Below are 12,477 nucleotides of genomic sequence, written 5' to 3' on the forward strand. Positions count from 1 at the left end.
AGGGTGAATATGAAGAGAGGAGTGTGGGCTAAAGTGGCTTCAACCAGCGAGGATACCGAAATGTAAGATAGAGCCGGAACGGAGAAAACTAGTTTTAACCAACTAGTAAGAATCCTACTCACTTACCGTACTTCATTAGGATTATTACGTCTCCTATACAACACATTTTTTACAATTAACTGTGACTTAATTAATCCAATAATCCTCAATATCTAACAAATTGTTTCTTTACACAAGGTTTGTTTTTGAGTGAATGTTTTGTGGAAAGAAAATCAGTAGAATTAAAGTAAAGTATCTTTCTCATGTCGTAGTAAAGTTAAGACAGACAGGAAAGACTAGTGTATTATAATAAATTAGTGGGGAGAGGAAAGATAAAAACTGAAAATGGAGGGCGAGTGCAGAGATGTAAAAATGATGAAAGAGGGGAAATTAGAGTGAAATGGAACGGCAAGAGGACGGGGACAGAGAGTTTGCAATAATGGAAAGAGGGGGTGGTATTAATTTGATGCAGCGATGTTACTGCTTAGTCAAAGTTGCCCTTCTGCTACCTTCCACACAGAATATATGCAGCACATCTGAAAGGTCTCATCACAATGAGACAGTTTTAGTTTTGTCTCCAGTAGTTTTCTCCGTCCACATCTCTGGACTTTAAGACGGATTTGGTTTCCTGGTGCAGCTTAAACTTGTCCACAGGACACTGTTAGCTGTGAACCTGGAACCGCGGCTCTGGCTTTGGGGAAAAGAAGGATAAACTGTGCTGAGGTTGGCATCATCCAAGTCTGGAACTTCTTTGAAGTCTCCGTCCCTCTCTTTCCTTAATGCCCTACTCTCCCTCTGTCCCTCAGTATCCCCTCAATCTTTTTTGTCTGTCCCTTGTCTTTTTTTAACCAGGCTAACTTTGGAGAATCAGGGAGGAACATTTACAAGAAAATATTTCAATTTAACTACTCAGGTACAAGGCATTAGTACCTTAGTGAGACGTGAAGGACGTTTCCCTATTTCACATGATGCTGCGTATGTTACCCTCTATTATATGACGTTATATCACAGGATATACAACTTTAAAATATGAATACCAATGTTGATTGATTGATCTCACCACCACTTTGATCAATGAAGTTTGACCTGGTATGAATTTTGGATACTACACTCAGTAGAGTGCAGTATAATAAAATATAGGTCTCCTTATGTTCAATCTGTTAATACACGTTGACCCAGTAATTCCCTGTGACAGCAGTACTGCCCTTCCATTGCTCCAGTTACCAATGTAGGCTACCCTAACAGCCATGTTGGCTTCTGACGCCGTCTCCTCAGGCTGCACGTATGTGTAGGAGACTGATCATAAATATGTATGTTCCTTTTGTTTTTTTTTACATTGTGGTGTGAAAGCTGAAAACATATGGGGAAGATAATCCCCAGCAGGGATGTATAGTTGTCACTGCATCATGAAAGAGCCTGTACTGCTTTCAGAAACGTTCTGTGTTAGCATGTTTTCACAAGCGTGTTCCTGTGTTGAATGTCTACGACCCGAGGGCGTCATTTGCTGAGTAGATTCTTTTATGGTGTCCTTTCATTTCCTTGCTCTGAAGGTTTTGGCAAACTGGTGCACGTGGAACTGATGAGATCTTTGATTTTCTGTGCAGTGACTGAATGAGGCTTTTTCGTTCGTGTTGCATTCTTTATCTTTTACTATTAAAAATGATGTTATGATGTAAAACGATGTAATCAGTCCAGTAATGCCGACCTCTGCATGTCTTCTGTGTCCAGGTTACAGCACCATGAGTCCGCAGGAGGACAGCGAGAATCCACCCGGAAACAACGACCCGCTCTCGGCCGGCGTGGACGTGGGTAACCATGATGACGACATGGACCTGGACACGCCGCCCCAAACGGCAGCGTTGCTCAGCCACAAGTTCCACCCCTACCGGCACACGCACACACACCACCACCCGCTGCACACGCACCACCTGCAGGCCGCGGTCACCGTGCACAGTGTGGACGCAGAGTGCTGATCCTCGGCGTGGCATTGCCCCGCCTGCCAGGGATGGATTTTATTTTTCTTATTAATGACTATTTTTAAAAAGAAACACTTGTGCTCGATTACACGGTTGGGTACTGTCAGGATGGACGGAGGGAGAGAGATGCCACAGCTGGACTCGAACCCATCGTGCCACTGAGCTGCGGAGACTTCCTCCTCAGCGCCATATGGGTATTAGCCTCATGGTGTCATTGTGCCAACATCTCATCCCTTTCTCCACTGATCCCAAACTAAAATCTGGGAGGTGCACACGGTTTCTCAGACACTAACCAGACCTGGGCCAGTAGAAAACACAAAATGGGAGTTTTTCTTTGTTTTCTAAAGAAATGTGGGATTCAGGACTCTGCAATTGTGCAAAGGCTGCCTGAGCTGATTCACTCCAACGAGGAGAGGACACAAGTTGAACCTTAAATCCTCGAGAAAGGACAAACTTCTTCGTTTTCACCCAGAAGGCCGCAGCAAACACTATTGGATCAATGGATAATCAAATGAAACCCAGAGCCTGATGTTGCCCCAGGGCTCCATCCCATAATTACGGATTAAACCACAGCTTTACTCTCTGTGGTTCTGAAGATGTAGACACTCCCAAGTATTTGCCTTTATCCAAAGGAGAAGCTGCTGGTCTTTTATTAAACGGTTTGGAAAGCTATCTGAACATTTTCATGAATGTCTGTGAACGTAACGTAGGCAAAACATTCAGTGATTCACACAAATACAGAAGAAAAATCACTTAAAAGAGGAAAATGTTATTTTTCTACTATTTATTAAAAGAGGTAGATTTTCAGGACAGATGAGCTAGAAGCTGCCGCTAACAACAAACGCGTCACTAGTCAGGAAGAGTGACATGTTCTTCTTATTGCCAGTGCATCATTTAAAGCTCATTATTTTCAATTATTTTTAATATTTCTCATATAACAGACCATGTGACAACTGGATTTTTAAGTTTTTGTTTTATTTTTCATAAGATTGAGTGATTTTGGTTCACAAGCAGCAGCTTTTCTACATTTTCCTTCCTCTTTCTTTCCTCCTTCGTTCCAGAAGTATCCTCTCCACTAAATGATCCTGTCCAGTGAAAAGTTTCTTCACATTTCTGGATGGACTTAAGATCTGAGTCAAAATCAATTCTGCTAAAAACAAAATCGGCTTCGGAGCATTAAGGGCACGTTGGCCGCGAGACGCAGAACATTTTTCTCTCCGTGGTCACAGTTTTGAATCAGTGACATGTTTCTGCGTTCTCGTAAGGTAAGATCCGCTGTGCCGGACGCATCCTCGTTCTGGAGACGTCATCAGGAGGCAGAACTTCTGTGCTCGCTGGACTTCTCAAAGCCTCCTGGAGGTGTAAGCTAACAACGGCAGAACATTCCAGGCTTTAGTTACTGCTGGGGATTTAGTGTGAGGATAATTGGGGACGATGGCAGAGGTCCTGAGAGATGCACAGAGATCGAGTGCTGTCCCCTCGAATCGCCTGGGTAGAAAAACCAGCGCAGAATGCTGTCTCTCTTTGTTCCACCTTATTTGTGTGCTGGATTTTGTGTAAATCAAGTAAAATTTCTATGGATGAGATGGAGTCTCCTTCTTGTTAAAGAGAAGAACGACGGAGAGATGCTGCTGTTGTTGTTCAGAGGTTACACCCATCTATCGAATCCTCTGTGGTTAACCACTCAAAATGTCTTTTCTACACCTCTCTGGTTTTACTGGTGTGTGTTTGTATGTGTGTGTGCGTGCCTGTATGTGTGTGCGTGCCTGTATGTGTGTGTGCGTGCCTGTGGAAAGAATGTCTACCCGTCTGGGACGTTTTCATGCATTATTGTATTTTTCTCATGATAGTAATAGAGAATTATAGGTGAAATTATTATAATTGAGAAAATCCACTTACTTTTATTCTGATGAAGAGTCACCTGACCCGATGTGTGCTTCATGGCCGGCGTGGCATCTGTTTACTTGTGCCAAAATGTCTATTGTTCTTCAGAGGTTCATTATGAAGTGTAAATACAGAATCACAAATAGCTATTAATGTCTTGTACACTCCATTTTTTATGTTGGTGAGACATAATGTAAGCTTCAAATGACGCTCAGATATTCGGGTTGATATTTTTTTGAATTGTCTGTTCATGGTGTCTCACTATATTTTTGATGCCTTGGATGTTTTTATTTTATTTTTAGATTTATTTTTTCTTTAGGTCCATATTGGATGGAAGTCAGTACTTGGAAAAATTAATACACACTTTTATGTTTGAGAGACGTCTAGTTTAAAAAAAAGATTTATTGCGTGTCATGAAAATGTTAAAGAAAGCTAATTTAGAGTCATGAAATAACGGTACATCTTTTCGCAGAGTAAAGGCCGGAACAGACCGCGTGGTGGATTCAGGGTTTTTGTTTCTGTTGCTACTTCAAACTATTTTACCGATGTTATAGCTCGAGCATCAGTTCGGTTGAATATTTACACTCAGCTACGGCTCCTTAAACGTGCAGCTAAGAAAAACTGCTTTACAATTTGACACCACTAATAGAGCAGAGATTAAAACACACCTTATGGTATTGCCTTCAAAATCTTTGATGTACTACTACTATATGTAGTGGGTCAAATATTCCACTAATAATTACCGAAAGGTTTGTCAGAGTTGTAGTCAAAGATGTTCTGCGGTATCTCGGTTCAGTTTGACATTGATATCTCGTCGCACAGCGAAGTATACATCAGATGCAGTCTTGTGCGGATCCTTTGATGTGTGTTTATGTTGGGGCAATTTTAATTTCTCCAAAATGGTTTGATTTTTTTTTTTTTTCTGGAAAGCTTTTAAACAGTATTTACCAGCCATTTTAAACAAGTATGTGTGTGTTTCTATACAAGAACACTCTGAATTGCATAAATTACTGTACTGAAGGAACATATGTACACCCCCCCCCCCCCTCCATACCCCCATGTATCATATAAAGTTATCAAATTGAGATTTATTGCAATGTGAATGTGATAAAGTCCATTTTACACTTAAATTGTGTTTTTCGTTATTGCCTAATTTTGTTTTTAACATTTTTACGCTTTGAATACTGCAGAAGTTCCTGAGATATCCTGTTGACCTTGTGAACGCAGCATCTCAGGAGCTCCTCCACGGAATTCTTCCAAATTTGGTTCAAACATTCACTTGAACTCCCACGATTATCTGATTAGATCTTGGAGGTCATAGGTCAAGTTCACAGTAACCTCACAAAACATTTTTCGCCTCATGAATACGTGATGGGGGACTTGGCTTGCTCAAACACAGGAGAACAAGCCAAGTCCTCACAGAAAGCTGCAGATCAGGTAACAAAGAAAGTTTGTGCCAGTTTATCTCACTTCATGGAAAACAAGTAGTTGTGTCTTTGTATTGTCGTTGTCATGGCACAGATTCACCCACAACCCGCACACAGTAAACCAGGGAGATCATTTCCCAGGAATTCTTTATGTGACCCTGTATTCACACTCTCTCACATCTGTGTTGTATTGTCCGATGTCTCTGCAGCTTGTTTTACTTCCTCTGGTTCACATGGGGAACATTTCTGACACTTACTCTGCAAATTGCTTTGTTTGGTCGGGAGGATTTTTAATGATATGTGGATGTCTCTGCTGCTGCTGCTGCTACGGTTAAACTGGAATATCTGTCTGACCCAGTAGCTGGAGAGATAATCCAAAAGTCTGCATCCTGTTGAAAGTATAAATGAATGATTGTGTTCTACAAACAGCTCCGCGGAGATAACTTACAGGAATTGCTACGTAACCTATTTTCATTATTTACAGAAAATGAAAATGCAATTTGGAGAACACCTTATAATTCATCTAACGGGTTATATCACAGTATTAAGTGTTTTCTTCTGCCACACTAAGAATACAAAATGTGTGTGTTGTGTTTTATGTTTAAAGGATTATGTAGTGAAGAAAAACATCTGAGCTTTTAAAACTTGAGAAATCCCAAATCCCTCAAGTCCGTTTTTTAACTCTTGAGCCTTACTTGAAGAAAAGGGCCCTTTCAGAATAAAATTGTGTTTCAGCTTCAATGTGCACTTGGCTCCATAGGGATATTGTATTTTTTTTTTTTTTCAACATGTTGGTCAAAGGTCATGCAGTTTGTGGCTGAAGGAAGAACAGTGGAAGAGTATATTCTGCCTTGAAGACCTATCAGTTATTTATGAGGCTTTTCTGCCCATGCAGTGTTTCCTGCCAGGGGATGAGGGAAACAACCACAGGATGGAGAAGCAACATGGATCTGATTCAATACAGCAAGAGGCCACTTTGGTTTAGGAGGAAAAGATCAGTGTTGTGTTTGTGTGTTTGTTTCCCTTTGTTGCATGTTAGCCCAACCATGTGATGAGCTTTTTAACTAATGATTGTGTTAAACGTGCATTACACTGGTGTTTATATCTGCAGCTTCTGATGATCTTCATTATGGAATAATATGTTGGTTATTTTTTTACAATGAATCAATTTCTTGTTTTAATTAAGTTCAAAATAATTTGACTATTTATATATAAAGTATATTGATGCTAACCTAAATATATGCAGTTAACTATTGTGAGAAAATATTAAGAAGCTGGAACCACCACGTTTTTTGGTAGTTTTGGTAAAAACATTTTTTTAAAAAGACCAAAATGATTGATCAGGAACTATTTTGATAATTATTTTGAAAAGAAAAATACAACCGTCGCTTCTGTCTTCAGCTTTTGTTGGAACTGGGTTTTGCTCGTTGCACAGCTCTGCAATAGCTTGTTTCCTGAGGGCATAAGAAGACGTCTGCATCAATAATTAAAAACACCAGTTTATATATTCTTGACTTGGTTTTGAAGACGTCAGAGTAGAGAGAGATGGACTGACAATCATTGGTTCTTTTTTTTTTTTTTTACAGTAACATGGATCAACATGTTGTCCAATTCATCTTAGGTAAAATATTAATAATTTCATGTCAGAGGGGAAGTTATTTGAACACTGACACGTCTGGGCTGTGGTTGAACAGTACAGACAGTGTATAAAACTGTGCATTTGCTCTGCTTTCCCTTCATCACATGTAAAATCTCACATTTGATTTAAAATCCACACTCGTGAGTGTATGTGCTCTTCTGCCTCTGTGCCTCTTAGTGAAGGTCACAGAGTGCAGCCAAGTAATGTCTCCTTGAGGTGCAGTGGAAAAAGCAAGGGGCACGCTGGGCTCTCAGTTTACTGAAGATCAACAGGGAGGTATTTCAGCACCGTGGAGAGAAGAAGGAGCCCCCCACCCCCTGTCTGTCTGTCCCACCTGTCCACTAAAGGACATTCATACCTCTGTCTTTATCCATGTACCACCATCGTATCTCCCTTTTCTCTCAGGCTGTCTGCTGCTCTCTCTCTGTCTCTGAAATTGAGCACTGAACTCGGTGCACCCCCCGGGTCACTTCAGTCGGCCTCTGCTCTGCCAACTAGTACGGCAGACGTGCACCAGCAGCACATTTCTGTGAAGTTCAGGGAGTCCCAGTTTCCCAAACACATCTTAGTCATCTTAAGTTGTGCATACAAGCAATTTCACAGAGCCTTGAAATGACTTTGACAGACAACGCTTGCTTTCTTTTATTGTGTATATTTTGCTAAAAAACAATGTGTGGGGGAAATTTGTGCAACAACTGACAACATTGAAATTTACTGGAAAATACGCCAAGAAGCAATTTGACAGTATTATTAGTTCAGCATGAAATGAAGAAAATCTAAACTGGGGCCTTGGGGAGGATAAAGACATGAAAATGTGCACACGTATGATTTGCTTGGGTTGAAATCAGAGCGTGTAGATGCAACCTTCTCATTAATGCTGGACAGTGTCCCTGATGCACCGGTGGAGACGTAATGCTTATGACCACTGTAATTAGGACATGAATTGGGCAGGGAAATATACTTGTGCACTTTGTCCCCCACATGGTTTTAGGTCAGCTGTTTTTAGTAGGTTACACATCCCTCCATGTCTTTAAGAGGAAAGAAGTGACGGCATGCACCAAGCTCATAAATGGAGCTTATATACGGTGCATTCTTACATCTGCTGCAGGGCGACATGTGCATATGCGCTCATCCCTCCAATGCACAATGAACCTCGTTACCACTTAGGGTCCACCCCATCCCCCTTTCCCTCCCGCTCCCATCCCTCCCATCCTCTTTCCTCCCGTCCTCCCACCCACTGAGATCATCCCAGGTGCCCGCTTTGCCTGTTCAGCCACTCTGCCCACCTACGCCCTCACACTTTCAGTCCCAAGCGAGCAGCGGCGAACACATCCCTGCTTTCTTCCTCTCCTTTCTACTTCCACCCACTCCAAAAAGGCTGTGAATCACTGGCTGACACACTGAAGCACCAGCAGGGCTCCAGTGTTTTAAATGGAGAGGGACTATACAGCATCTCTTTTCTCCCTTGCTTTGTGGAGCATAGCCCATTATTGTTGGGTTTGATTTGCACACAGGTAAAAAAAGAAAGTGTGCAAGCGTGCAGGGTAGATACTGACGTGTGTGTGTGTGTGTGTGTGTGTGTGTTGCAATGTCCTTGAGTGTATTACAGTGCTGGCATGCGTGTGTGCCAGGGGGACTGAGAGAACAAATTAATTGTTCTCTCATGGAAACGTTGTTTAGCACTTAGTGGAGGGATTCACACGTCTTCAAAAATCATCCTGCACCAGTGACAGGCGAGTCCTGGCTGTCTCTTCAGAGCAGCACTGCTCAGTGATTCATGCTCCCCGATCTGTCCGTCGGCTCTGACTATTGTACGAGCTGGAGATAGATCAAACCCTGACTTCTCCTCCTTGTGATAAATGTCTCTGTTGCAGTTGATGTGCAGTGTTTGATGGACATGGCTGCACATAAGATTGGTGATGGTCATGAGCACCTCTTGCTTTTTTGGTTTCTTTTCCTGGAGGACAAGTTTTTAAACCAACCTGCTGTTCATCAGGAGTCCAAGATTCGAACCCTGAATATCAAGAATCAGGATAAGCCCTCAACATGTTCATTAGGGCTGCAGCTAACTTTTATCCCGGATTAACCGAGTAATAGGTTTTGTTCTATAAAAGGAAATTGTTCCCATTTGAATTTCCCAGAGCATGAAATGACATTTTCTGATGTGGTGTTTTGTCCAACTACTAGTAAAAAAAAAAACAGATGCATCAGTGTACATGGCGGTTGTGGCTCTGTATTTAGAGCAGGGCGGCGGTTCGATCCCAGTCTCCCCTATTCAGCTTGCCAAAGTGTTCTTGGGCAAAGTATTGAACCCAAAATTGCCCCTAATGGCTGTGCCAGCAGTGCCACACAAAGATGCACTGTATGAGTGTGTGTGTGTGTGTGAATCGCAAAACTTTCCCTTTCAGTTCTTATCAAGACAAAAAAATGTCTTGAATGACTGAAATAATTTGCCACTTTTTGAAATGGTTTCTAACTTTTCTCTGGTCCACTTTAACGAGTAGTTTCATCCGTTATCGCTGCCTCCTGAAATCTTTTACCTCGTAAAACTGGTTACATGCTCGTGGAGGAGCATTGGCAGGACAACGTGTTTGACCTCATGAACTTTACAGAAAAAAAATACTGCTCATCCTCTATTACCTCTGTTTGAAATGACACAAACTGATCTTCTCTTTGGCCTTTGCCTTCTGGAATTGGACTGAGCTTGAGCTCCATGTATTTATTCACAAGGACGATCCGCATACACTCGGTTGTATTTTGGTTACGCTGCTTCAGCCACTTCACTTGGCAATGTGAGATCATTTTCACCCACTGACAACTGTGATTGTCTGGACTCCAATCTGCCAAGAAACGCTTTACGCAGATGGCAAGAGAGAGAAAGAGCGACAGAGAGAGAGAAAGAGAGAGAAAGAGAGAACCTGGAGGTTGGTTGATGCTGGTTGATTTCACCATCTCTTACAGGTCCTGGCATGATCGTGTTCTAAATATGTGGGTTGGTTTGTGCTCGCTGACATGCCATGCCTTCATGAGTGTGATATGCATCGCCTGAGTGTGTGTGTGTGTGTTTGTGCGCGTGTATGTATGTGTGTGTCTGCAGAAGCTACATAGGCTTTGCGAAGGACTCGGCAGGGAGCTCTGTTTGCCAGGAGCAGCTTTCCACCCACGGTGGGCAGGCAGGCAAGCAGGCAGGCAGGCAGGCAGGCTGGCTGGCTGGCTGGCTGGCTTGGCATTCACTGGGTGACTTTGGTACAGAGAGGAGGAACGGCACAGTCACATTATGCACGAGGAGAAGGAAAGCTCTGGTGGTTTAGAGATATTCTCCAATGACTGACTTTTTTCTCTCGTCTCCTTTTGACCAAATGAAGAAATGTGTTGATGTACAACATTGTACCAGTTCAGTCTGAGATGTGTTGTATGTAGTTTACAGAGCAGGAAACACATCCCACACTCAACACGTGATTTCAATTCAGCGTTATTTGTATAGAGAGAAAAAAACCAAATGTTTATAGGAAGACACCTCAAACAAAAACAGCGATCTGCCTCGACCGGTTGGAGTGAGTGGAGAAAAATGGAGGAGAGGTGAGGTGGGTGGAAAATGGTCACTTTTCTAGTCGTGATGACCAATCACAGTTTCACCATTCAACCATTCACACACATTCATACAGGAACAGTGTGTCCTCATATTTACATTCAGTCACATTCTTTGTTATAATGAAAATATTACGAGTGATGTTTATGTGATTTTAAGATGTTATTACTGTTGGGTGCACCAGTTAATATGAATATGAATTGACGGATAGATAGATAGATAGATAGATAGATAGATAGATAGATAGATAGATAGATAGATAGATAGATAGATAATAACAAGGTGACAATGATAAAATAAACAATAAAATATAGAGAGGCCAACAAACAGAGGTTTAAATATATTAATTTGATGCTTTAATGGCTCCTGATTGGCTCCTATACATTCAGCAGACAGTTGGGGTCGCCAGGAGTCTGACTGAAAACACGTGAGCTCCAACCTGCTGTTATAAATAAGAAGTTTCATGTAACTCTTAAAATGAAACGTAAGCTGCAGCAGACCAGACAGAGCAGAAGTCTGTTATTTCATTATGAGCCAAATGAAAAATCATGTTGCCTCAGTAAAAAAGATATTCCAGGATTATTAATAAACACATTGAGGAAGACGTTGGTTTAATTTACTCTTTAGTGTCTCTCTCGCTTTCTTTCTTTCTCTCCTTTTCCTGACACACCTCCCACCTGCTCTCCCTCTCTCCCTCACTCTCCACCTTTCTCTCTCTCTCTCTTCCTCTCCACCTCTCACACACTTTTCCCTCAGCTACCCAAGATGGCGGCAGCCTCATCCATCCAGCCGCCGAGCGTTCACTCTTCTCTAGCCCGGGAGACCGCACTTTCCCCGGAGATGGACAGCCCCGAGAGCCGGCAGCCGGAGGATGAGGAGGCGGTGACGGTGGTGGCGGCGGCGGCTGCGGCGGGAGCAGCGCAGCCCTCCGAGCCCGGGATCTGCCTGCGCGACCTGCCGGACCTGGAGCCGGAGGAGATCGAGAAGCGTCTGGCCAAAACTCGCCAGGAGCTGAGCAACAGGAGGAAAATCCTGATGAAGAACCTTCCGCCGGACACCACCAACCAGGTACACGGTCCTCATTAAAACACTGTGGGGGAAAAGTAGCGTGGTTTAGTTGGTTTCCAAGTTTTGCGCACAACCAGGCTTGTTGCGCGTCGGAGGTGTTTTTCAGATTAGTTTGCACCGACTCGTACTTTTCAGGAGGACCCGTCTGATGCTGCCAATGATTGTGGGTTGTATTAAAGTACAATAACATATATTTATTCTTATTTTCAAACCTCACCTCTTGGTGAATTCAATCGTCAGTTTTAATTTGAGTTGTCAATTTTGGCCACTTTTGGATCATTTTACGCATCATCCCTCTGCTGTTGATACATGTGAAAATGGATCAATTACCTCCGGAAGTTAAAAACCATACATGACACTTGAAGAGTACGATACACATGGACAAAAAGGTGAATGTTAAATTTAACCGTGATGTAAACAAACCTAAACACCATCAGAAGCAGTATAATTATAAATCATGTTATGCAAAGCACTTAAACAATGTGGTAATGAGTCATTTAGGATGAGATGCTGCAGATGCCTTCTACCTGTCAATCATACTGCAACATTTCGGATTGGCAGATGAGTTTATCCACCATTTTAAGATGAGGCATTCATGAACCTATACTTGCCACAACATATATAATCAAGTCAGAAAGCAGGATTGTTTCTGTTGTGGGAGTTTTTTCAAATGAACTACAGCTTGGCATTTACAGTCGGCTTTTTCTTCCTCCTGCGAAAATAACATATTCATTGAAATATTTTTCTTGCTATTGTCAAGTAACATCTGTCGCTGCATTCGTCTGTCTTCATTGTTTCTTGTGACAACTTCTGCCTCCAACTCAGATTGTTGTGTTTTCAAGACATGACGGTTGA

General features: G+C 42.3%; 2 protein-coding genes across 2 annotated transcripts in view; both read left to right on the forward strand.

The window, feature by feature from the left end:
- Positions 1 to 3,905, forward strand: part of cachd1 (cache domain containing 1) — a 67,040-nt gene extending 63,135 nt beyond the window's left edge. The window contains exon 27 of the mRNA XM_069521644.1: positions 1,768 to 3,905. Within this exon, the coding sequence (XP_069377745.1) occupies positions 1,768 to 2,012 (245 nt within the window). The 3' untranslated portion in view covers positions 2,013 to 3,905. The remainder of the gene's footprint in view (positions 1 to 1,767) is intronic.
- Positions 3,906 to 11,216: 7,311 nt separating this feature from the next.
- The window catches only part of raver2 (ribonucleoprotein, PTB-binding 2), a 65,027-nt gene continuing 63,766 nt past the window's right edge, over positions 11,217 to 12,477 (forward strand). The window contains exon 1 of the mRNA XM_069521647.1: positions 11,217 to 11,622. Coding sequence (XP_069377748.1) covers positions 11,320 to 11,622 — 303 coding nt within the window. The 5' untranslated portion in view covers positions 11,217 to 11,319. The remainder of the gene's footprint in view (positions 11,623 to 12,477) is intronic.

Source organism: Paralichthys olivaceus, chromosome 3 (genome assembly GCF_024713975.1).
Source record: "Paralichthys olivaceus isolate ysfri-2021 chromosome 3, ASM2471397v2, whole genome shotgun sequence".
In the NCBI taxonomy this organism is placed as follows: Eukaryota; Metazoa; Chordata; class Actinopteri; order Pleuronectiformes; family Paralichthyidae; genus Paralichthys; species Paralichthys olivaceus.